Source organism: Orbicella faveolata, unplaced genomic scaffold (assembly GCF_042242905.1).
Source record: "Orbicella faveolata isolate gen_17 unplaced genomic scaffold, um_ofav_v1 contig_35, whole genome shotgun sequence".
Taxonomy (NCBI): domain Eukaryota; kingdom Metazoa; phylum Cnidaria; class Anthozoa; order Scleractinia; family Merulinidae; genus Orbicella; species Orbicella faveolata.
The window spans coordinates 13,772,501-13,799,490 of NW_028301564.1; the positions used below are offsets into that span (position 1 = coordinate 13,772,501).

At 40.3% G+C, this 26,990-nt stretch overlaps 2 protein-coding genes across 4 annotated transcripts in view; both read left to right on the forward strand.

The window, feature by feature from the left end:
• LOC149103412 (uncharacterized) overlaps positions 1 to 13,135 on the forward strand; it is a 13,166-nt gene extending 31 nt beyond the window's left edge. Inside the window, exons 1-4 of the mRNA XM_089274335.1 lie at positions 1 to 53; positions 8,440 to 8,490; positions 9,734 to 10,201; positions 10,845 to 13,135. The exon at positions 1 to 53 is cut by the window's left edge and continues 31 nt beyond it. Coding sequence (XP_089130461.1) covers positions 23 to 53; positions 8,440 to 8,490; positions 9,734 to 10,201; positions 10,845 to 11,266 — 972 coding nt within the window. The 5' untranslated portion in view covers positions 1 to 22 and the 3' untranslated portion in view covers positions 11,267 to 13,135. The remainder of the gene's footprint in view (positions 54 to 8,439; positions 8,491 to 9,733; positions 10,202 to 10,844) is intronic.
• Positions 13,136 to 13,746: 611 nt separating this feature from the next.
• LOC110049322 (CUB domain-containing protein 2-like) lies at positions 13,747 to 24,857 on the forward strand. Of its 3 annotated transcripts, XM_020755115.2 has the most exons (5): positions 13,747 to 13,994; positions 17,198 to 17,242; positions 17,448 to 17,855; positions 18,630 to 19,054; positions 20,364 to 20,544. In XM_020755115.2, exons 1-5 carry the CDS (start codon positions 13,928 to 13,930, stop codon positions 20,406 to 20,408), a joined length of 990 nt encoding a protein of 329 aa, XP_020610774.2. In that variant the 5' UTR covers positions 13,747 to 13,927; the 3' UTR covers positions 20,409 to 20,544. The 3 variants fall into 3 exon arrangements, with proteins under 3 accessions (XP_020610774.2, XP_089130457.1, XP_089130458.1); XM_089274331.1 differs by lacking the exons at positions 13,747 to 13,994; positions 17,198 to 17,242; positions 17,448 to 17,855 and adding an exon at positions 23,610 to 24,857 and having other exon boundaries at positions 18,876 to 19,054; positions 20,364 to 20,759; XM_089274332.1 differs by lacking the exons at positions 13,747 to 13,994; positions 17,198 to 17,242; positions 17,448 to 17,855 and adding an exon at positions 23,610 to 24,857 and having other exon boundaries at positions 18,876 to 19,054; positions 20,364 to 20,609.
• Positions 24,858 to 26,990: the final 2,133 nt, after the last annotated feature.

Here is a 26,990-nt window from a genome sequence, read left to right on the forward strand (position 1 = left end):
ATACTTTCGCTTATTTGTGATCATGGAACACAAAGCATGCTTCTATTTTTTTGGTGAGTTGCAATATTTTTTACACTCTATTAAGCTTAAAGATAGTTAATTGGGGCCCTAGTCGTTGTCGTGACCCGCCGATGTGTCGGGTCGCCTGCCCAGTGTGAATTGCCTCTCTGGAGTATTTGAGAACGTAAACTCTTCTGTACATGTTTAGGTTCATACGGACATCAATGTGACTCAGAGAAGCGTCTTTATTATCCGGGTGAGCGTATCAAGCGGCCTTTCAAAATAAATGTTGCGGACAAACTTTATCGATGCAAATACTAAAGCACACAAAAGCAACAGAACGAGTTTCACGTCTACCTGTAACTTAAGTTCAAACCGGGTAAATTACGCTGAATTGTCAAATGTTTCTCGCACTAAGGTCTTCAAGGGTCAAACAGCGAGGAAAAACATTTGTAAAAAAGGCATGGTCTCGCTTTTATGCTACTGCCGTAAAAACGCCTTAACGTGTTTCAAGCTTTCCTTTCAAGCATTCCAGTTTACAGTTGCCGAATCTACGATGATAAGCCCGTGCTAGTCTCCGCAAAGCGAGATTCACTTTGTATGATCAAGAGAGCGTATCAGGCGGGTCAGAGAGATTAAGTGTCAGTTAAATTTTCCGCGTTAACAAATGTCCGTATTAAGTGGGCCAAACTTGATAGAAAGTATATGACCATTGCGTCGGGACAAACATAAACTTCCCGTATTAAGTAGGTATCTGTCCATAAAGCAGAATTGTAACTGTATTTCTGAAATCAAACGACAATTGTTTTGCAAGGTTGCAAGTGGACGTAAATAATGGCGTTTAGCAACGTTGCTTTTTGTAGAAATATTGAAGAAAGTCAAAACTGTTCATCGCAGCCGTTTAATTTCTTAAGTTTTTTGAATTTATACTTTACGTTAACTGTGTTTCTTGGTCTCTGGTCTTAATAAATATTCATTTTAGCTGTGTCTTGGCAAAGCGTTGGCCTGTTGCAATTGCATAAATGCCCGGCATAAATGTACACCCTGCGATACGAGCAACGCAACACTTAATTACTCTGACAAAAATAGAGCTGTTAGGAAATTATTTGAGCAGTGATCAGCGATCTCTATCGCAACAAAAACACCCAAGTACAATCTTTGCTCTACGGTCACGAGGAATTGTATGGTTGCACGCCATGGAAGTTCATCACGCCAGATTTTTGTGCGGTCCGACCATGCACTTCCGTACCTTTCGATATGTTTATACTGATTATATGATATCGCTGTGGACCGGAGGGGACTGTAGACAGGATTGTAAACGAAGAGAAATTGTTACCTCAACAAATCAATTAACTCACTGCATACTATCTTCTTTGCCGTCGGAAAGCCTGAGAGGCGAGCTTTGCCAAGGTCAGGATCTCTTAGCCGCCCTCCGGCCCACGTTATGGCTCGAATGGACAGTTTCAAGACCGCGAAGGGAAAGTTCTTGATACGGCAGACCAAAGCTGGTAAGAAGCTTTTTTTTTTCCCAACTCCGACTTGTATTGTAAGGAAACTTAGAGAGATTGCATCGCAAATTCGCAAGCGAGTCAATCGGTGGGCATCTACTAGGCGGTGAAGAAGGATCTGTAATACATAAAAATAACTAAATCCCTTAAAGAAAGGGTTGATCATATATGAAAGGGCGCAAGCGTTCAAGTTAAGGCAACTGAAATAATAAACTAACATACATAGCAGAAATGAAACACAAAGCAAAGCACAAAATTAGTCACAAAACACTTTCAATTTCCGTTTGTCGGTATTTCGATAATTTTAATGTCCAATATTGCGGGATTCCAATATTCTCCGAACCTGTGGGTGCATTTGGTCGACGATAGTGCAGGCTAAAAGATTATTCTTCACAATTTTTCTACCCTTTTCGTATCTCTAATCATTACAGAAACAAGCTGAAGGAGCGTGGTCACGCGAATTGAATAAATATGTAACGTAATAGTAAATTCTAAGTTGTGACATCGACGTGTCATGAAGTTGTGTTTGGCTTTGACAAATAAATTCGATCTAATCATGAATTAAGTGGAATCTCCAGTGGTCTCCAATTCACTCGAAAGTCGAGAGAATCATTGGCAAAAGGTGGAACAACGTTCACTCGAAACTACAAACTACGGCAAACTGAAATGCGATTTTGTCGATTGTCAAAGGACCGTGTCTAAGGTACACAATGAAAATGCGATGAGCCACGGTGATTACACATATGGAAATGAATTATTTAAATTCAAAACAGTACAATCTTTGCTAACAGAGCTATGGTCGAGGTTCAGACTCAATGCTACTGTATGGGGTGTCAACTCCACTTTCTAGTGTAAGATAAAACAACTTTTTACAAGAGAAGATCAAAGTAAGGGACTGAATCAACCTACGAATCTCGCAAGAATTTAGATTCATTCAGTTTGTTTATTACTGTCAGAGATATTCCAAACATCGGAAAAACACTTTTGGAGAACTTAACCGGTGAACTAAATGCAACTAACATAAAGTAGTTCGAAATAAATCTGTTCTTTAATACATCTTTCTTTGTCTAGTATCTTAGCTTTTCGCTTGTTCGCTCGTTAGATTTTTCAGTTGCGAACGGTTTGTGGAGGCTAGTTGGAAAACGCGGGGCCGGGGTCCCTGGTTACGGGGTACGGGGTTCCGGGATGTAGAAAACACGGGGTCTGGTGGAAAACACGGGGTCTGGTGGAAAACACGGGGTCTGGTGGAAGACACGAGGTCTGGTGGAAAACACGGGGTCTAAGTGAAAAACACGGGGGTATAGTAAAAATGAGAAGTCGACATTTTGTTAGGTTAAATTGCGATGAAAATCAATTTAGCATCTCGGCGTGAAACGCATTTCTCAAACATTTCAGTGCGAAAGAAAACCATTCAAGAGCCAACGTGCCGTGCAGTGGTTTTCTTTTGCTTGGGGCGTCTATTTTATTTTCGCAGTAACTTGCGTGGATTGTTTTTTTAATTTTTACCTTTAATATATAGATTTAGGCCAGCCTAAAAGCGTAGCTCCTGGGCCGGGTTGTTCAGAGCCCGAGTAAGCTAACCCAGGAAAAGGTAGAATTTTGATTTGAGTTTTCAACTTTGCAGTGAGGTTTTCTGTATATTGTTTGGCCTTCTGTTTTGAGTTTTAATAATCACCATATACACAAAACAAAGCAGCAAAAAACATTTGCATAGAAGAAAAAGTTATAATTTGGTCAACTTTCAATCCTGGGTTAGCGTTAACGCCTTCCGAACAATCCTGCCCTGTTTTCAACAAGTTAACCTGACATGAGCCCGCAATCCAATCAGAAACCAGCACTTGGTCAGCGGTCAACTTGAAAAAAACGCGTGACCTCGATGAGCTGTAAACTTAAGCCCGCGATATGGTCACATGATACTGGTCAGCGGATACCTTGTTTTGACAGATGTCAATTGATCATAACATGGATGTCCAATATCAAAGAAGTTCACGGTAAACCAAGGGTGCATATCTCTGTCAACCTATCATTTGGATAATATTACACATGAAAACATTACTCGATTCTGATTGGCCAAGAGCGGTGCAGTTCAAGTGTAACAGCAGTGCAAAAAGTGTAACAGCAGTGCAAATTACACGTCGAAATTCTGGATTATGATTAACTGAAAGACAATAGGAACTTTTCTAAGAAAATGATATCACGCAAAATGATGACGAAAATTTTGTGCCGAAACTTTGAAAAAAGTTTTCTCAAATGAGAAAAAATGGCTTTAAGAAAGATCCTTCGGCACCTCCTCCGCGCGAATTTTTTCATCTCGATATTATTAATAAGTAATCATACGGTTTTTCTCGTTCAATTTGGAGTTAATTTGTACTTGTGAGTTTTTCAAAAAGCTGAAATTACACTCGCCGAAGCGGCTCGTGCAATTTCAGCTTTTTGAAAAACTAACTCGTGCAAATTAATTCCAAATTAAACTCGAAACCGTATGATTACCTATACGTATGGCCGCCATGTTGCGCGACTCCGTCGTCGTCGCCGTCGTCGTCGCCGTCGCCGTCGCCGTCGCCGTCGCCGTCGCCGTCGCCGTCGCCGTCGTGCGTACGCGCCCACGAGCAGTACCGCTAGCCATGATAACCATGAGAAAATCAACTCATGGGTTTCTTTTTCTTTCCTATATGAGTATGGGGCTCCGCTTGGCGGCCCTTGGGGCCGCCGGAGCTCCGCTATAAAAGCAATATTAAAGTAATAAAGATTGTTTTGCTTAGTATCTTTAACCATGAAAAGCGACAGCTGCCGTATTTGCTCGATTAAAAGCCGGTTACCTGTAAGTAGGACCTCAATGAGAAATGGCAACAAAAATTATTATAGATTATAAGGGGGATAATAAACAAATAAAATGTGCCTGGCCAAATTTGAATCAAAAGCTAAGGGGGTTTAAAGCGTTATTAATGGAGAAAATGCAGTAACTTTCTTGAAATGCCAGTTGTAAAATAAATTTGGGTGTTTTTTCAAATGAAACAGAAGTCGGCGCAGTACTGTAGTTGCTTGCGTTAATTTCAGCGCTAATAATCTCCACTCTTACGAATGTGGATTTCGTTTTTGGTGTCTCCTTACACACGAGTTTACCAAAAACAATGTTGTTCTAGTGAAATCAAAATGTTATTCCCTTTACATTAATTATCGACTGGGACCTCACTAGCCATTCATAAATGATCAGACTCCAGGTTTATAATTACTTCTGTCGTATGGAACATTGGGGACCGGTCATTATTTATCGCCAGGGGGGGCGGCGGAGGATTTTTAGGGGAGGATCATTTGATTTTTGGGGTGACAGAAGGGGGGGTCAGTCATAACTGAGAGTCCAAAAGGGGGGATCTCTAAATGTCACATGCCCATACAGACTTTGTAGACGGCTATTTGGCACTCTAGCTAAAAAGTAACTTTACAGTTTCCAAGCACTTGGATGGTTAGTTGCTGGTATGTCAACTGACATCAGTCACAGGGTTCTCAGTAGAACGGCGGAATAATCGAATGTAGCCACCTGTCCCGATCATTAACATTTGTACACATATAACAATAAATTAAGATGTGCAGACTGAGGCATTTCAAGAAGAAAAAAAGTATTTTATAACTAAAAAGATGAAACAGCGCTACTTGCTACATCTAAATTTAAGATCATAAACAACTCACTTTCCGTAACACTTCGTCCCCCAAAATACATGAAATCGGATCTCTGGCGGCTACAATTTCAAAATTTTCCGGGGGAGCTTACCCCCGGACCCCTTACGCTGGCTTGGCCCTTCGGGCGAATCTGGCCTCACCTTAATTTATGCCGCCTGTTATGCTTTATTGGACGCCTGTGAAAACCTCTGCTAAGAACCCTGATCAGATATCGGGAATGGAACACACGGATCAAGAGACGGCACCATGGCGGCTTCACTTATCTGCAAGTCAGCATCATAGTTAGAAATATTACTGTCATATGACCGTTAAGAACACTAAATATACACGTCGAAAGGTGAATATGTGTGTGAAGACATTGAGGGGAGGATCACGAAATTTATTAATAGCGATGAGTGGGATACTTCAATAAAATAACATTTAAAGGTGAGATCAGCTAAATGTTACTGTCTTAAGCCGAAAATCCTCCGCTACCCTCCAGGCGATAAATAATGATCGGTCCCTTAGTCGAAAGTGATTATTTGTATAGAAAGGCTCTTTCATGGTACTAAGCAAAACAATCTTTATTATTTCATTATTTCTTTCTCAAAGGACGGTGTAAAAAAATCCACGCAAGTTACTGCGAAAAATAAAATAGACGCCCCTTGCAAAAGAAAACCGTGCTTGGCACGTTGGCTCTTTCTTTCTCACGAAATCTTTAATTTGCTTTTTTGATCGAAAAACGGGTTTCACGCCGAGATGCTGAACTGATTTTCATTGCAATTTAAAATAAAGGTCTAGATAACAGCAGACACGTAAAGATTTTAAGGAAAACGACCAATTTTTTAAGTTTACAAGACATGTTTCGACAAAACTTCTGTCATCTTCAGTTGAACGATGTCGCTCATTGTGTTCAACGACTGCTTTCATATTCTAGATCAAGCCACTACCAGCTTTCAACTCAAGATAAAGGAGGCTATCCATATTCAAAAAGAACTACCTTGCCTCAATCAGCAATTACACCATGTAAATCTAAAATTATCCTTTTAATTTACACCTTTTCACGTTCTTTTGTTACTATTTGTCTTAATTAGCATTTTTGTCTACTTATTATTCGACTTGCTTTGTAATCATTCAACTGAAGATGACAGAAGTTCTGTCGAAACATGTCTAGTAAACTTAAAAAATTGGTCGTTTTCCTTAAAATTTAAAATAACAAAATTTCGACTTCTCATTTTAGCGAGGAAAATTCATATTTTGACGAAAAAATGGTTCCCCCGTGTTTTTCTCTTAGACCCCGTGTTTTCCACCAGAGCTTCGGTTTTTGTTTACATGGGAGAGTTTGGCTATTACATTTTGTTGGGAGCATGCCGAAACGAAGGAAATCACTGTGAAATTACTTAAGATAATGAAACATACTATGTACTTATTGACTGAGTGGGAGGGCCGGACGGGAAAATATTTGGCTCGAGGTCAGGGCGTACGGACCGAGCGCAGCGAGGTCCGTGCGTCCTGACCAAGAGACAAATATTTTCCCGTCCGGCCCGACCTTACTCAGTCAATAAGCATTTTATCATATGACCACTTAACGGTTGAACCTAAATAGGACGCGAGTACATAACATCAGACGGCCGTGCGCCGAAAAACTACAGAAAAGATTCTACTATAAAAACTCAGTGCTATTTATTTCTTCGCGTCGCACAAGAAACTCACAATTCATCGAAAAACACGACTCATTTTCTCATATTTGTTTTTCAATGTCTACAATTACAATTCGTGCTAAAAAGCCAACAAAAAGTTGACATAAAGCTGTCAAAACTATGTCAAAACCATCAAAAACTTAGCGAGTGACAAAAGTTTGCTTCACGCTTCACTGAAATTGTTGACAAATTTTCTTCGTCTGAAGACCCAAGAAAATGTCGGCGTCGTTTCATGCTATTTGTCGACCTCTTGGATTCTCTTGAACGAGGGAGAACTACCAACTGAATATTAATGACACCGATGCTGGCTCCCGCAAACAGTACCTGGGTTTGCTGACTTTGCTGGCTTTGCTGTGTAGTGGAAATTCAAGCGAGTTTTATTTTTGGATGAACTGTACGGTAATGAACTTGTGCTCGTACTCAGTTTTTTCTCTTCAAACAACACTGATGTAGAAACTGCAGAGCAATTTATCCTACTGTACACAAGGTATGTTAGTGATTTCTCTTCTCCCAACTCTGGAAACTCGAAGAAAAAATTTATATCGTACTTTGTTCTCTTCGCGACTTGCCTGGTTTCTTGCTTTTGACCCACGATGAGTTCTTTGATGCCTTCCACTGAAAGAAGTTTCGCCTCAAGACTGTTTGCTTATTCCGAAGATTAACTATCGGACAATTCATCCGGGAAAGTTGTTCTCTTGACCGCCTGTTTGCTTGTTGTTGGCTTATGAGAAAGTTGTGAACTTCTTCAGTTGTGAGGACTGTTGACTTTCTTTCTGTGCTTTCGGAGTGAGTTGGAGACTGAAGTAGTTCTGCATCGGACAGTTCGCCTGGATAGTAAACTTCGCTCACTTTCATCACTCATTTTAAAGAGAACAAAATTTTGCAGCGACAAAATTGTTTTGTCATTAACTCGCATCGAGTTTCTAGTAGAGCCGTACGCATTACTAGTAGGGCCGTACGTGTTTTTCCGGCCCTATCACTTCGACGAGTACGGCCCTGATACGGGACCTTTTTTCTTATCGTTTTCCAAGGAAATTGCGCGTGGGGCCGCACGGGTCATACGATAATAGTCAGGAACACAACTTATAGTAAAGCCATAGAAAGATTTAGCTTCACCATGCAATATCAATAATTTCGATGGCATCGAAAATGGGGGAGGTTGACAAGCGTCCTTTGAAAGCCTCAGTAGTCCTCCACTGGAAAGCGTAACGTTCACTGCGTTTATAGTAATGGCAAGAATTGCGTTGCCAAGTTTTTTGGGGTGATCTGGTTCAGGATTAGTGATCCAAGATCACTCGGATCATAGTGCATCAAAGGAACCGATGAATCCGTGACCAGAGTGGATTTATCGGTTCCTTTGATGTACCATGATCCGAGTGATCTTGGATCACTGATCCTGATCCAGATCACCCCAAAGGAACGCAGCCTAAAAAGAGTTCGCTACTCGTTAAAATGACTGACAGTTGCCTACAAGGCGCAATAATGACGTTTTTTGATATCAGCAAAGTGACTGTAAAGTTGTCATTATATGATTGTATACTTGTTCACCTCGTGACTAATTTGTTTTGTTACAGGCCTGATATTGCTTTCCTGGGTGGCAAAAGCTGCATTTGGACAAAGCAGTAGTGAGTTCATATTTTGTTTAAGTTTTTTTTTCTATTGGTCAACATGTATACACTGTTGCGTGATGGGATGTTATCCTTAGGGCTAATGAATAGATATCTTATTGAAGCGTTAAATTCACAGCTCTAGAGCTAAATTAAATGATAAAAATTTCCTGAGTAGCACTTAAACCTGAAATGCCGTTTTACGCGAAAATTAAGGAATAATTTGGTTTATTATATACACACTCAGTGATCTCCATGTATTTCAAGCAATCTGATTGGTTCCCTAACCCTGACTAATGACCATTTCCCACCTCCTGCCGAGTGAATAATGCGTAAACCAAGCAAAAACAAAATGGCGGGCGTAAACTCGCTTTTCGCCAGTGTTTCTGAATCGGAATACAAGAAGATGTTGTACCACAAGGTACAAAGAAGGCTGTGGAATTTGGCCTGAAGTTTTAAAAGATAGAAAAGACTTACCGACGTTCCACTTTCGAGCAGTTTCAGCTGACATGTGTTTGGCAATCACAGATTTCATCAGCATAAACAAACTCGACCGCAAAGTCCATCTTCACCCAGCATCAGCAGAAATGAATACCGCAGGGTTCATCGGCAGAAGCATCAAGTGCTATTCAATGAAGCACCTCCACGTCTTTAATTTGCGCAAGAAAACATTTAGTTTTCAGCAAAGTCCTGCGCACATGGTATAATTTCAGGTTGATCAGTCCTTCGCCAACTGTCCTTTCAATTTTCATTTCAAGTGAAAATGAAAACTTTGATTGAGCGGTGAATTTGTTTTGCAAGTAGACTTACGATTAAGATTGCTGATTTGAACGCTGTTAACTAGATTGTGATGAGGATTTCTTGTACTTTCGTTGGTTCACACGTTCTTGCGCTTGCTTTACATTTGCATTATTAGCCTTGATTTGAGAGGAGTGATAGCATGATAGTTATTGTGCTGGGGTTAGGATCGAGTGGCCTTAAACTAGTTGGATTCCTGGCCAGCAGATTCACTGAATTGTTTGTTTTGGCAATACACTTTACCCTCATAGTCAGCCCCCGAACAAAATAGTGCAAAATAGGAAGCTTGAATTCCATATTTTTCCGTTTTCAAAAGTAAGGAAACAAGAAATGTATCAAGATTGCAGATCAGATTGGCTAAATCTTGTGTCATATTGCCCATTATTGTCCTTTATTTTCTGTAAGAGACTAGGTTTGGCAGGAACTACTGAGCTTAATTTGTAGAATTTTTATTCCTCCATAGATCACAAGGACGTGTGTTTTCCGGGGAATGCATACAATAGCGATCTGCAATTAACTGGTTATAATGGAACTCTACACAGTCCGCTTAGCCCTGATTGGTACCCCCCAGGTTTGAGCTGTTATTGGCTCATCACTGTACCAAAAGAAAAGACTGTGAAACTAAGGTTTGACAGTTTTGAACTGGAACCCAGCTGGAGATGCACAGCAGATTATGTGGAAATTCTAGATGGAGAGAGCTATTATAGTAGGACTATAGGAAAATTCTGTGGTTCCACAATTCCGAAGGTCATTCGCTCCAGTGGTCGTTACATGCAGTTGCGATTTAGAGCAGATCGAGACAATTCACATTACGGTGGATTTACTGCGTCATTCACAGCTGAGGGTAAAGCAAGCAAAGTTACACCTTTGCCATCGGATAAACCAAGCACAGCTCAGACGCCAACAACGGCTGACGACCTCCAGCTCTCCGGTAGGTGGACGTCTCTTGTATTAGCCATCATTTAGTCATGATGGCCTCAGCTAGTTGCAAAGTGCATTTTTCAACCTCCCATAAGAATGAACCCCTGTTAGATGGACTTTTTCTGGTCGTCTTACAGAAAGTGTACTATTTGTGCCAAACTTTAATCATTTCTGCATTCATGTTCCAACAAATCAGTTGATTAAAAACATTCTGTCAGGAGACATCCTCAGTTTTTATTCATTCAGGTGGCATGAACATTGAAGTTTTCGAAGATCTTTATTGGTGCAGGGAATTTGAACGAAGCATGATGTACACATCTTTGAACTAAGATATGACCACTCTTGACTCATTAGGGATTTTCCTGGAAAAATTACAGAAGAAACGTTCAATATGAGCAGTGGACCAATACGTGCAACGGAGAAGTTCTTGGTGGATTATATCTACACCCGTGAATCTTGCTATGTTAGTAAACCTGAAACATCCACCTAAAATAGTTAATGAACTAGAGCCACAATGTTTCTCATGTAAAGCGAAGCGGCTGTGTAATGGGTAAAGTAACAGCAACGAAGGAAATAACATCTCTGCAAATTTCCTGGTAATTTAGTCAGGTCTATGCTCATTTAATGTTTCTTTTTCTCTCGATTGTCTTAAGATTATTCTCCCAAGACATGGGTAGTAGCTGTCGTCGTCGGTGTGGTAGTCTTTATTGTACTTGTAAGCTGTTTGGTGTTGATTGCAAAGCGCAAAAAAACTCCCAACACCGCAGTTGATGCTGGAATGCCAATGTCTTCATTATCCCATACCGCACAACTAGGAGTGATTCAGTATCCACTTTCCCCTCATATTCAACCGCTGTCTCAACCAGCAGCAAATCCCTACCAAGCCCCTCCAGTGTATTATGCTACAGTTCCAACTAACCTATCGCTAGGAGATGCAGCGAACCCCTATCCTCAAGAATCCCCACCACCCTACCCTGGAGACGGAATAGCTCTGCAGTACCCACCTCCAGGGCAATCATACCCATGGCTACAGCGTGCACCAGTGAAAGCGTCCGCACCTTCTGGAAGTTCTTGAGTTGTGAATTACATTATTGTGGACTGTGGGACGGAAACTGTCTTCTTTAGTCATAGACTAAACTTTTCATAGTTTCTTTGGGAAGCTGTCATAGTAAACAGCTTGATCTGACTGCCCGTGAAATAATGAGGTTCGTCGAGAATTGGAAAAGAATAACACATACCAATAACTATATATTCAACTACAGATTCGAAATTACGTGTAGGTATAGATTGAAACACAGATTCCAATTCAGATCGACCCTCCTGTAAGCAAGACACCTTTGATACGAGAAACGTGTCTCCGTAAGGAGAGAGTGTACAGAAACAGACACCAATATATATGAACAAACAAGAGCGGACTGATAAACCAACAAGTGTGGACTGATTAAATCAACAAGTGTGGACTCGATAAATTTGTGCAAAGAGAGGATGAAGGGGGAGAGGGATAATTTCTTATTTTGATCTTGTTACCAAGGTAACCTCTCGAATTAGTCGCACCAGTCAGTCTTCCACGCATTTTCATCCGCCACGAAAACATTTAAAGGACGGGTCTGGTGACATTCACGGGGGAACTGGGTACCACATCTGAAAATAATATCAGAGGGATTATCTTGGGAATAAGGATCTATTTGTGGGATCAACTCTATTACCTTTATGCTCTCCTAACTATACATAAACAGATATCGATATGGATAAAAATAATTCTGCGTATGGACTCAGTGCATTTGGATATATTGCACCTAAAATCTGAAACTCATTGAACGATACACCAACAACTGTTACAGTACCACTGCCAAAAAATTTGTTAAAGGAAAATATGTAGTTGTATATTATCTTTATTGGTCCTTTTCCTTCAGTTTATTTTACAGTGCGACTTCTCGAACCTGGCCACTTGGAAAGTTTACTCATTGGAACGTTACTTGAGGATAACATAAGATTAAGGATATCGAACTTTTTCTCAGATAAACCACTAACATTAAAGAATACGAACAATAGTTCTTAACAAAGTTGAAAATCCAGCAAAGTGCGAGGTGTTGCGGACCTCTCAGGAAACTTTGCCATTTGTTCATTGGCTAGTTTCGACCCTATTTCTTTTACGCTTCTCAAGGGTTTTGGTTTAGTTGTCGCAAAATGAGTTCTGAAGCTACTTTTTTCAAGGGAAATTTGTAATTATGATAATTCGCCGTCAAGGACTGAATCTCTAGGAGTGTATATACGTAGCCCAGAGGAGTGGATAGTACTTATGAATTCATGTCAAACAGACCCTTATTACTTACCGTCACGAGAGAAGTACCAGTCCATTGTTCTCAGTTTACGTTTTGATAGGTTACTTTTCTTCTAGGGGCCCGGTTCGGGTTTTCGCACTGTTTAAAATAAGTAATAGTCTAGTAGTTTTTATAACCTATTCATTTTTATCGTACATGTAGTAGGCATACTGACTGTCCAAGTAGATAAGTATGTATTTTTTAGGCTAAATGTCTGTATTTCCTTTTAGCTGGATACATTAACCATAAAGATAGGACCTTCACAAAAAAATACAAGCTTTATTTGATTTTGAGTATAAATAATTAAACTATGAATAGAGTGCGTATGTATGTATAAACGTAGATAACAGATATAGATGTACAAAATAGATATAGAGTTATAGAGATACAGATTATAAACAATTATTGGATGAGGTTAGTTGTTGTGATATCCAGAATAATCAAGGTCGAGGCAGGGCGCTGATTTCGAAAATTCACTGTACGCTTTCGGCCAATCAGAAAAGAGATCGCGAGTTCAATGTATAGTAACACATATATACATGTATACAACTCAGCAGATATTGGCTAAAGAACAACTAAGCAACTAAGCTACCAGCAAAGCAATAAACTTATAATAAAAGTTACCTCTGCTCTGCCAGTGTAACTCGAGGGAAGGGTTGTCTCGGGTACCCGAGATAATATAGATGGGGACGTAGAAGTCTTCTCAATTCGTATACAAGATTTCTGCCAACACATTGTGTTGCTGGGGAAAAAAACAGGCGGGCGGATATAGCCGAGAGTGGTCTAGGGCCCGTTTCTCCAAGGTCCCGAAAAATTTTCCCACCCGGAAAGCCATAGCAGAATCTCGTAGCTTATGATTACAGAGCTGTTTTATTCACCTATTCTTAATGTGAAAGAGGTTCTCTTCATACAAGAAGTTTCAGGCGTGTGCACTCATCCGTTTTTAGATACAGATGAACTAAAAATGGCTTTACGGGCCCGAAGAGTTTCCGGAGCTTTCGAGAAACGAGGCCCAGGAAAGGGAAAAATCCCACCCCGCTAAGCTCGCTTCGCTCGCCTTATTTTATTTTCTTCGCGCTCGTCGGGAGCCTGTTCACAGACGGTGTCAGTTCTCCCAGATGATCCAGGAGCCTCGATCGATCCTGGATACAGATCGAATCTCCCGGTCTCCCGTGCGGGTCACAACTTTTATTTTGGCCAATAATTGTGATTTTCGGGGGGAAAATATGTGGAATGTACTTCAATGCATTTCTGTGGTTGAATAAACGCTTTTAGGGTTGAGAAAGCAGAATTCGCGATGTACTTACCTCTATTTGCGTGACGCGTGATTGTACCCAGGAGCTTGGGTGTCCTTCATTGGTGGCCACTAGTATCACGTGATTTTGTAGCAGTCTCGCTAATCGTGCCCTCAGCATATGAGATCAACAAAAAAGCAGGGAAATTATTTTCTCATGGAACACATAGTAGGCTGGCATATTTTTGGTAAGATATCGATTGTTTTAAGCTTTAATTATATTAGTTTACTATGGCTACTGACGTTGTTGTGAAACGCCGCTGTCTTACAAAACGTCAATTCATCAGCACATTGATTGAACTCAAAACGGACTCCTAAAGGACACGCAGTAATGTCCTTATTCTGCTTACTATCCAGGTGACAGCATCTAGCAGCCTCTCGCGAAATAAAACTCGCGGGCAAGTGTAATCGATACAACTAGACGGCTTAAAAGCGGCAGAGCGATGTTAAGTGTTTCAACTGTAACTTGAGGAAAATCGACCTTACCGGCGTTAATTTCTCGTCCACCAAGAACACCAGACTGTATAAAGCAATTGTTAAACATATGTCACGCTTTTCTGCTACTGAATCAAAACCGCCCTTAAACCTGTAGAATGTCAGAACTGAAAATTTAACCGTTAAATTAATATTATTTTGGAATACTGTCGCTCCTGTTCGTTTATCTGAATATTTATTTTAACCTTGTACATGTTTATTTCAAATCGTTGGCCTGTTGCAATAACGTAAATGTGACTGAAATGTACAAGACACTGTGATGTGTAAAATCTTGCGATGCAAACAAGGCAGACCTTTATAATACTGACACTGTAGAACTGCACAGAATAATCAGATCGAGTAAAGCAGCAGAACGCTCAAGTACACGAACAATAGCTAAGATTGGATCACGGGGGTGATTGCACGCTCACAAATTCATCACACAATCTATTTTATGCCTTCCTTTATACTGAATAAAACGCTTTTTTATAAGAACCTTTCTTTATAAGAGTGTTGAGGCTGAGATTAACCAAAATTTTAAGAACGTATTAAGAACATTCCTCAGGCTGAGAGTCGATTAAGAACGTTTTTATTTTGCTAATCTGAGCATTAAATGACATGCATAAAATATATGTACCAAAAAATGTAAATTAACCTAAATACTTAAGGGCATGTTTTGCATAACATTAACAATGGTTTTCTTATTGCGTGACACACGTCTTGGTTTTTAATAATCAGCACTGAGTTCTTATTTATGACTGTTCCAAAATAACTTCCACACCGTCAAAGTCATCAGGTGATACAAAGTCTGAAGTATCATCAAGGAAGTTGACCTTATATTCTCTCAGCTTAGAGTTGTAATCCCGGGGGGGGGGGGGAGGGTGGGTACTCCGAGAAAAATTGGGTGGGGGTGTGCGGCCCGCTTCCCAAAAGCGTTACCCTATTTTGGTCATAAATCTGCAATTTTCAATACCCTATTTATGACCTGAGCCTAAATCAATACCCTGTTTCAGACCTGCCTTACACTTAGTTCCCTAGTTCAGACGGATGTTAAAGGCTTTATTGATACTGATGAAAAAGTAGCTTCTTCTAAAAAAACATGGCCAATTCAAGACTAGAGAGCAAAAGCAGACCCTATAAATGTTCAAAATGGCTAAAATCGATACCCTATTTATGACCAAAACGGCTGAAAAACCATACCCTTTGGGGCCGCACATACCTGTAAAGGCCACATAAGGGAGCACCCCCCCCCCCCCGGGAGGGGTTGTAGTACGCGATGGTACCAGTAAATCACACTGTATACCATGTAAATTCAAGAACATCTTAAGAACGTTTTCAGCCTCAAATCGCAAAGAATATAAGAACGTTCAGCCTCAACTCCAAAATTAGACGTTCTTATAAAAAAAGAGTGTATCAGAACTGACAGGTTGTAGTGATGATTGCGAATGAAAGGAAAAATTATTGACAAAGCAATGCTGAAATAGATAGTATCAAGAAAAAATGAGGGTAATCATAGAATGCAGAGCGGTCCGAGGTCCGTTCGAGAAAAGCTTTGCCACAGGTCTCAACTACGGCCCTTCGGTCTCGATCAGGCCGTTCCAAGTCGGATCACGGAGGGAACAGTTCTTGATTCGGACAGACCAAAGCACTAAGAAGACATTTTATTTTTTCCAACTTTAACTTGTTTGGTAAGAATACCTAAAATTATGCGCGTAATCGAGTCAAGCAAATTTGTGGGCTTAACTAAATTTTCGTGGGGTAATTCAATAATTTTAATCTTCAAATATGTGGGATACATTTTGGTTGACGATAGTGCAGTACAAAGGCTTATTCTTTCTTCACAGTTTTCCGATCCTTTTCGGGTTTCTGCTCGTTACACGGAGAAACAAGCTGAAGTACCGTGGTCACGCGAAATACGGCACTTGAGTAATTATCAATGATTGCGGATTGCGTTACTGCATGGCGTATCGGGGCATTGTGTTTGGTTTTGGTAAATTAAATTCAACCATGGGGGCAAGAAGGGGTGGGGGTGGGGGCGGAGGGGCCGAAAGTCGTGAAATCGAAAATTATTGTGGATCAGCGCCTCGAAACTACAAACTTAATTGTCGATTGTCAAAGGATCGTGTCTAAAAGTACTGATACAAGTGACCACGAGAGAAGAAAAACTACCAACGGCCTTTAAAGAACTTTCACTGCTGATGTTTACTTAACATTTACAACAATTGTAAACAATCACTGATATTTTTGAGCGCAAAGGTACATGGTTTCGTTCGTCTTGGCACAAAATAATTGCCTACACTGTATGCCTCGGTGAATCTCGCCGGCGTAATTAGCCGATCAGTTTTAAGGATCAAGGGTACGATCGAGCGAGACTCTAATTAGTTGTTGAGCCCCAAAATTTAAGTGATACGAAAGATCTTAAGGCTACAACTAGGTCATTTCCGAATTAAACCTTTTTGTGTCTGTTTCGCAAATGGTCCTTGTATAAAACTTTTTAAATGAACACGCGTTTGACTTGCGTGAAAGTGAACGCACAGGTGAACATAGAGTGCCATGGACAATTAATGGGATATGGCGCTCCATAAACGAATTTTAGAGCGGCACGTTTTCAATTGAGTGCCGAAAGAAATCACTTTTGTTTTGGTTTTGGTTTTGGTTTTGATTTTACTACGGTTTGAGATTGGCTGAGCAGTCTAATTGGTGAGGAATAGGCTTGGATTTGGTTTTCGAAACTCAATTGAAAACCACACTAGTTTCATTTGATTTGTGTATTTTTACGAGATCAAGAAGACTCGCACGTTTTGACACATGAGGCAGAAGGCAACATCTAAATTTGTACACGTTAGACTTAATAATTTAAAATGTCCCTAAGTGACCCTCTATGCAACGTGAGTCTGCATTTGTTCTTATCTTATAGGTCTGGTGTTGGTGGCTTTGGCAGGACAAATAACATTTGCTCAGAGTAAGCGACTTAATTTCATGTTGTTACATTCTACATTATATATCTTTATTTTTTGCATTCATACATAGATCAAGTAGAGATATTTCTTCTTTCCGTGCAATGAAATGCCCCATGTGTGAAGCCCTGCAAGGGATAAACTTGGTGGGCCACTGTGCAGGCTCTTACAAGGGTAAATACGTTTATTTATTTTTTTTCTCAATGATAGATTGTTCAACCGGGAACGACTCATGGCTGGTTACTGCATCAGGATCTTACAACACAACTATTACAAGTCCCAATTATCCCCTGGGTTATTCTAACAACATGGAATGCACATGGCAGGTTGAAATTGAAAACAAACTCAACTATCCGCTCGGTGGTTACGTACTAAAGGTATTATTCAATGACTTTGAGTTGCAACAAGATCAAGCCCTTTCATTGACTCGCTGCCCATTTGATAACCTAACATTTTATGATGGACATTCGGAATCGTCTCTCTTTCTTGGATCATTCTGTGGTACAGTCCACCCTGAAGTTATTTATTCCACGGGAAATAACTTGTCAGTCAAGTTCCACACAGACAGCGAGATGACTTTCAGAGGGTTCAACATTAGTGTTTCGGTGGTTAAAGCAGGTACTGAGTAATCACGCGTACATTAAAACCATATTCTCGCTCAATATATTTTTGCTAACGATTCTGGCGCAGTAGAAACATGAGTTTCAGTACAAAAAACCCGTTCGTTGTCACTCTGTTTGCTCTTGGGTAGGAAACTTTAATTTACGACAAATAAAATGAGATGTATCTTGATTACCCGACCGAACGTACTGTTGGAATATCAGCCCGAAGTCTTAACAGTATGTACCGAGGGGGCGTTAGGAGGCGGCGTGGCCAAGTGGCTAAGGCTGCGCTCTGGATTTGTAATCCGGAGGTCCTGGGTTCAAATCCCTCTTCCAGTCACTGAATGGATTAATTTGTGCACTCTGGCTTGATTTTGTGTCAATTTCCTTTATTCCTTGAAAGAAAAGAAAGAGAAGAAAATAGAAAGAAAAAAAATAGTCTAAAATAGGAAAATGCTAAGACGGCGAATCCAAGATGGCGGGTCAAATGACGTCATATGACGTCATAACCACCAAAAATGGTATCATCTCTTAGAGCAAGCTGAGGGCAATGTAAATTTATTTTGGTCTGGTTCCGTCCACACCCCCCCCCCCCCCCCTTGTACACCACGGTGGGGGTATGAGTTAGCTTGTACGTCCGAGGGTTAAAAGACGGGTCTTAACAAGAAGAACTGAAATGACTTTATTTATGTGAACATATTCCATTTACAACTAAACCTGACAAATTTGTCTTAAGCGCGTTGTAAAAACCCATAATAATATTGCTGTTGTTTTTCTTACTTACTTGTAGAGGAAGCCGCTGGGATATGTCGTTACCCATATAACAATTTTATTGACATGGAGGCGGTGTTCGGCAAATATTCTGGAACAATTTTCTCCCCCGATTATCCTGTCCCTTATCCAGATGATGCATCATGTGTCTGGAGACTCATCGCTCCTGGTGATAAAGAAATCAAGTTAACGTTTGCAGATATCGAACTTAGAGGAAGTTCCAGAAATGATGTTAACGATAATTGCATGACGAATTATACGTATATGGACCATGTTGAAATAGGTGATGGTTTTCGGCCATTCCATGGCGGCATTTATTGTGAAAACCAGACGGCCTCTGAGGTTTATCCGACGGTACCATGTATGTTACGTTTAGTGCCGTCCCCGTTGGCGTGCGAGGAAAAAGAGGTTTCAAAGCACATTTTGAAGCTGTCGACTTGTCAGGTATCTGCGCAGTACGTGTTACGTATTTAGTTCCTTTTTTAACACGGGAAAGTGAACATTTTCGAGGATGACCTGATCATATCCGAAGATTTTCGAGAACGTTCTGAAGAAAGATGTGCTTAACATTTCCAAGTCCCAGTCCCCCAAAGACAAACAAGTTCCCTTCCAAGAGGGTCTGGATAGGGTTTTATTAGCTGACAGTTTTGAATTGGTTAAATATGGAATCGAACAGGTAGTTGAGAGGATCTAGAGCTTATGATCTAGATCATGGTCTCTTGGAAGGATGTAGACTGCGAGTTGTCGCTCTTTTGCTTAGTCTGTTGAGCGTGGCCGTAAGAAAACCTCGAGGAGAAAATGGCTCCGCGAGGAAACTTCGCTGCACTCAAGACGGACAAAGCGAAAGAGGGTGTACTCGTAGTCTAAGAAGGATACCGTTCTTAACTGATAGTTGAAATCTGAGATCTGCAAAATTTACTGATAGTTGAGAAATGGACTTAAAACTGAACTGAGAGCCGCAAAATCATCGAAAATTTAGCAGATTTCAGCCTCCCATCCAGGCCCTCCTAATTTGGAGGGCGTGATTTACCTGAGTGATTCTCCTCTGCCATACTTAATAGAGGGGTCTGGTTACGAAGCCCGGCAAACATCAAAGGAGCATAGAAAGATGCCAAGATTTATATTGAAAGGTCCACATTTGTGTACAGTCTTGTTTTGCGCTCAAACACTCCACATGAATTACGTAACCGAAACATTTCTATTGGTCAGTTCCTCAGTAACTATTGTGTTTTATGCATGGTCACGGCTAGAAAAGTGAACATTAACAAAGAACCTTTTTGGGTTCCATTCCCTTTATTAACTATGCTTTCCCCTCATTAACTATGCTTCTTACATGCATGGTTGAAGTTTACATATTTTTTCGCCAGTCAGAGTCAATGTGTCCTTGTTGAGTACTGTAGCCCTGTGGAAGACATCTAATTCGTCATGGCAATTTTTAGTGACTTGCGGTGTCAACTTAGTTATAATAACTCAATTTTTTTTACTGTTAGTTGTGAAAAACTGGTCCCACGGTGTAACTGGGCGTGAGATCAAAAACTGTTACCTGGCAGGTGTAGCGAGTTGTATGGTATAGTATGTCTAGTTGCAGCTTTCAATTCAGTCCATTCCAGCTCAGTCATCTATCGATGTTCTAGTCGTAAAGCTAAACGTCCGGTCTCGAATTAAGGATGCACGCAAATCTCGTACATTTTCTCCTTGCTTAGCCAGATGATCTGGCTAGGTTAAGAATATTATTCTCTTGTTCTTGTTTCAGTTTTCGATGAGGAGTTGTGTCTCCCACGAAACGACAACAATCTAAACCTGAAGCTAACTGGCTCACACGGAACTCTACATAGCCCAGTGGAATACCACATCCCAGGGCTTAAGTGTGAATGGCTTATCACTGTACCAGAGGGGAAAATTGTGGAACTCAGCTTTGACAGATTTAGATTGCCTCCTAAACACCCATCGTTGGAATGCTTCTACAATTCTCTTCAGGTTTTTGATGGGAAGTACAACGGTGAGCCGTTAGGAACTTACTGTGATGATATAGTTCCAGAGCCTTTGAAGTCAAGCGGTCGGTACATGCGGGTTCGTTTCACATCGAATACTGAATACCGGGCACAATACCCGGGTTTTAAAGCCACATTCAATGCTGTGAATAAACGAAGTAAGTTAAGAGTGTTAAAAAGTAGGAATGATACCATATCATTCCCAGTATGAAATAACGCTTCCAAGCCTAGATAATTAACAATGATTGGACGAGGTTGAGGGAAACATCGTGATGTGCCAGTGGCGAGCAGATCAGTTACTTGCCGAAGTTGAAGGCTGGGGCAAATAATTGATCTGCGAGACGCAGTAAAATCACGATATTTTGCTCTAACCGAGTTCAGTAATTGTTCTATCATTCTATCACGAAGTTTGTTTTAATATTTAAATTACACTCTGACCGCTCGCGGAAGCTATCAGCCATTTCTCACACAAGAGCGTGGTTACAATTACACATAAAATGAATATTATTTACCGGAAAACACAATTAGACGGTACTCCGCGTGAGCAGACCTTTATTTATAGGCAGTTACTTGCATGCCACATGCTGGGCTCTCGGCCAATGAAAAGAAAGGCAAAAGCATCGAATTATAAGGTTTGGACGTTTGGACTGAATTTGTTCTCGGCACAGTCCTAGATTATGCGCGTTTCAAAACGTTACACTCTTTTTTTTATGTATATTTAAAAAAGAAATAATGGAGCCTCGACTGTGCTCTGTTCTGTTGTAAAGTACGGGAGGAAGCGGTAGTGCACGAAAGAAGTGTGAGAGGGAACACGTGACGTAGTCGAGTGTTTCTCTCTACTTCTTGAGTGCTCTACCGCTTCCTAAGTGCTGAGCACAGTCGAGGCTTCTTTATTTGTTTTATGATAAAGAATCCATTAATTTCCCCTCACATTCCGCTAATATTTTCAACCAAAACTTTATTGTCCAAACGAGGAAAAGTGGCCTCAGCGTGCATCCGTTCTCTGATAAAGCACGCTAAAATGAGCCAATCACAGTTCTTGTTAGAATTGCTCAAAAAATTTGACTGCTCACGAAGCGACAGCTGTCAATGACAACTGGACTTCAGCTAAGCTTTCAATTCCGAGTGGCTTTCGAGAGAAGAACGATCGCTTCGATGTTCGCTTTTTAGTTTAATTTATAAATATGGATCGATCTAAAAGTTTCTAATCCAGTGGAATCCGGCCGCATTGTAACTCATGAAAACGGGCATTTTTCCAAAGGAAATTACGAAACAAGGAGCTCAAAGCTTGCCGATAAAAATGCGAGATGCTGAGCTATATTTGAAAAGAGCTACAGTTATTTACGGCTTGCAGCAAGATTGCCCGAATTACCGTCAAAGTTGGAAAGACTAAGCTGCTCCCACTGGTTTTACTCCAAGTACAGGAGAGAATATTAATATCAGAACAAGCTTTCAACTGATCACACATCGGGTGAGCGTTGTAACTGTCGAACTTCACTTCTCTGAGATGACCGGAGATCGCTATTTAGGGAACGAGCATTACTACACTCCATGCATGCAAGTGTTATTTGAGCAATTTTTACTAACATTAAGCTTCTCATCATAAACAGAGACAGCTCAATTGGTGTTTCTGTCGTTGTTTTACTTCTATAGTATAATTTCTGCCTTCGTAACAAATATAATGTGTTTTATCGAAGCATTCGCCGTAGGTTGAGAATTTGTTTATTTCGCAACGTGATAACCGTTTTGTCGGAATTTAGCAAAACTTGTTATTTAAGTACAGTCTCAACACTACTGTTGTTAACAATGACCTCCATGCAGTCATGTTTACTGCAGACAAATAGCTCGTTTCCATTGCGTTTGTCTGAGTCACAAGGGTGAGGATTAATTTGGGTCAAATTTGTCAAAATTCCGAAGCAGAAATTTGAGATTCGGCTTATCGTGCATCTGTTCTCTGATAAAGCACGCTGTTTCAGCCAATCAGAGCGCGCGTTACTTGGAAACTTTATTATAAAAGAATATATTTTATAAGTAAAACGAGGCTGAAATTTGAGAAATTATAAGAATATTTTAAGAATAAACCCTAGACTGAGATTTTTTAAAATTTGTAAATGCACTACAATTAACTTCTTTTAACTAAACCGTATAAAATTCTTTCTTCCTCTAAACTCACTAAAAAAAAAAAAGGCAGCACTGGCCGTATGGTCGATGCTTACCAGCTTTTCTGCAAGTAGTTATGTGTTTCGGTACGTCGTATCAGGCTTTGCTTCCTGCAGTCTATAACTCCAAAATTACTTCAACGCCATCAAAGTCAATAAAACGGGAAATGTCATACGCTATAACTTAGGCTAAGAATGTTTACAAAAATATATCAGACTAAAATCGGCAGAAAAATCAGGATATTCAGCCTGGGCCACAAAAATAATAGTCTTAAATCTAAAAAAAAAAAGACTGTATCCTTCCAAATTCTCGTTCCCATCGTCATTTCAAATAAACTCAGCAACTGCAATTAAAGGACTCAAAAGTTTGGTAGTTGGCGGGCCAAAATTCCTTGATCAGCATCATCCATCCTTTTTGCGCCAAAGTTTCGTTTAGGGTGCGAACAAAGTTCTTCCACTCTAGCCTGTTCCTAGCTCTATTGTCATCACCTCGCTACAAAGCTAACTCTATCAACCAAAATCATATCTCAGTCCTTCTCCAACATTCTCGGCCACTTGCTTCTTCCTGGGTATTAAGCGTGATCTTACGTTACCCTCGCTTAATGAAATAGTTACGGTATGGGATAAAATCCGCCATCGTTCTAGACTAGTCTCTTTATCAGAATGGAAAAGTGTGACTCGGTTTTATTTAAAGTTCAAGTCCACGATAACTAAGAAGAAACTGCAATATCGAGTGTTTTGTGTACCCCAGTCATCGCTGTACGTTCAGACTTTTTTATTGACTGTGTACGTTTCAATTTAAAGTGAGTTCTTCTACTAATGTGCTTGTGTGTTCCATTTTGTCTTTAGATGTTTTGGCGATAATTCTTGGCACCGTTTGCGGTGTGATATTCTTGGTGATTGTAGTGGCTTGCATTGGTTTTTGTCGCGCAAATCGAAAGAAGGCGCGCAACACTGAAGCAGGTGTTGGAATTCCAATGTCGACAGTTACAACTTCAGCATCTCGTACCGCACAGCCTGGAGAGGTTCAGGATTTGCTTCTACCGGCAGGAAACCCCGACCCGGATCCACCCCCACCAGTGGGTTATACTCCAGACTCAACAAACCCAGCAGTATCATCTCCTGGAGAAGAAAATGTCCCACTGTACCCCACCTCCGAGTGAATTATATCCATAGCAACAGAGTAGTAACAGTGCTTAAACAATTCCTGAGAGTCGGTAGACTGTGGGTAGACACCTTCAGCGTAACAGCGGGACTTTGTTGTTACGCCTCGGTTTTTGCGAGTGATGTAATTTTTCCAGCTGTCTGATTAATTCTAGAGACTGTCACGAAGATGAAGGGCAAGATGCTGTTGTGATCTTGGCTAGTAGTTCTAACCGTGATTTCAGCTAAATCTCGTAATTACTCGACTTGTTAAGTTCTAAGTAGCATTCGATTATGAAGACGTCCTTCTTTTGGCCCCAAGTACAGATTCCCGTGTAGTATCTCTAGTACAACAACGACAACGAGAACTTTATTTACACTGCAAATAATGCTCAACACAACTATCAGTATGCCTGTTGCCGAAAGTAGTATTGACGAGCTATTCGAGCCGGAGGCAAGGCAAATCATTAAATTAATGGATAATTAATAATTATATTACATTATATTATATTATGTTATATTACATTACATTACATTATAATATATTATATTATATTATATTATATTATATTATATTATATTATATTATATTATATTATATTATATTATATTATATTATATTATATTATATTATATTATAAATTAGCTAGTTAGCTTATTGTATAATTTGAGAAGAATTTAGATTATTGGATCTACACGGCCCTGTGAGGGAACACTGTAATGTTCTGTGGTATGGATTCCGTGGATAATTCAAGATTTTATTTTCATATTACTTTATTATTACATCAGTGTCAAAGAATAGAAACAGCGCTATTTTTCGTCCGTCGTGTGGCAAGGTTTACGTGGCCTAAGAACTCAAGAACACTTGCTGCTTTAGCCACTGGACGCATATTATGATAACCAGTCTTATTCATGCTATTTTTTAACGTTAAAATTAAAAGTTCGACAAACCAATGTTATGTGTGACAGAACTTCTGACTGGCAATGGAAGACTGAAAGAACTGCTACTTTCAGGGCTTATTATAATCACATTAAAAGACATTTAGAGATCATTAATTGTTTCCTCCAGGGATGCCCACAAATTGAACTGCGAAACTGCTACTGAAATGGCAACGTCTTGACTAAAGCTGGAAGCTGTCAAGAGGTCACCCTCTCCTCCAACTGGTTTCCACAAGACCATACGTGGGTCGATTACAGAGGGTTCCTAATAGGTTTGGCGGAATGCGGGATTTGGCTTTTTTTCGCGGTGATATTTGGGATTTGAGCAGAAAACAGGGGCGGGAAGCGGGAATAACAATTGCGAGCGGGAGCGGGATTTCGTGATTTTATGCGGTTGGGATGCGGGATTCGCAAGGGGAACAGAGCGGGATACGGGATTTGAATTCTTACATGACCACATAAATTGTTATTGACCAGCGCAAAAACCACAAGCTGGCAGAAACGAACCTTTTGTGCTTATAGCTGTGCCAGGTTTCAGGTAATGAATAGCAATAGCTCTGTACCCTATCAGGTTCTGTCAAACGTATCCATTATCGCTTGACTAAGTTAGTATCATGAGACTGTATGAGGTCTTTGAATCCTATTGCAATAATTTGTGTTGACCTCTGACATCAATGACATCTGTCCATTTCCAACATTTTCGACACTTGCGTCTGCAATCTTGGCCCCCGATCCTTTCTAGTTTTTCTAGTCTTTTGACCTTTTCCAGAGCGCTTGCCCTGTTTTGGGCAAGATGGCTAAACCGAATGGCGGTGAGAGTGATTTACCGAACGAAGTATGCAACATTACGAATTGCGTCACCATATATTACGAGAAGGATTTACGAGCAGGAATGCCTTCATTCGGAAAGAAAAGTTCTGAGCCCAGATTTCAAGGAAAGTGAAGACGCTGAAAACTTTGAAAGGAACTGTAAAGTGTGTTTACGGGCCATCTCTTGAATATGGGAATGAACAATCATTTTCTTTCACTGATACGTGGACAAAAGAAAGCAAAACAGTAAACCGTTTACAGAAAGAAACGTTATAATTACTTGTTCTTACTTATCTGCTAGCCATTGAATTCTTTTGCGATCTTTTATGCGATGTCTATTTTTAAAAGGTTTCTGTGTTAGTAATTAAATTAATTATTAATTTAACAAATTAATAATTAACGCAGAAACGTCTTTGAAAAGTGGCCGGGATCGGGATTTCCAGGTAAAAGAGGGCGGGATGACGGGATTAACAGGAAAAAATGGGCGGGAAAGCGGGATCTGAGAACCCTATTGTGGACCCTCATTACATAAAATGGAACCGAATTTGGATAAAAATCTTGGAAAACTGGTCGCTGAGGAGAGGTGGTCGCAAACGGAGGTTCGACTGTATTACAATTTATTATATTTAATTTTAGCCATCAAAACGTCTGAAGTAGCTGTGCTTTTTGTTGACCACAAGTCGCAATCTTCGCTTTTTTTTTCAACTTGGCTTCATCGTAACCATAGTCATTTTAAGTCGACACTTCCACAGGGGACCCAAACACTATGTCAGCAGTAAAAAGAAATGTGCTGTTATTTACCTGCACGTGTTATGGTGTCTTTTTGAGTCGTTTAAAAGGAATTTAAATGAAGCTAAAGCGGTTTATATTTCCGAATATTACTGGCTCGCCTTTCACTTTGTAATTATAACGCTCCGATTACGTATCAAGTTCCTATTATCGTTGTTAACTATTAACTCTCATCGAGGGGAGAGATTCTCAGGTTTCATAACGCCGCGTATTTAAAAAGTCCCTTTTCTCCTTCTCTCCCCCAATTAGAGTTAATAGTTAACGACGTTAATCGAAACTTAAGACGTCATCGGAGCGTCTTAAGTACAAAGCGGCAGACGAGATAATATTCAGAAATGTAAACCGCCTTCGCTTCATTGAATTCCCCTCTAAACGACTCTAAAAGACACAGGGACACAGGTAAATATCACCACATTTATTTTTACTGCTGATATCGTGTCTGGGTTTCCTGTGACACTTCTGAGTCAAATGCAGTCTGCTGTAACGACGTATTTGCGCTCCAAATAACTGATGCATTAAGCCAGTTTGCTCTTGGGGTGCTTTTTCAAA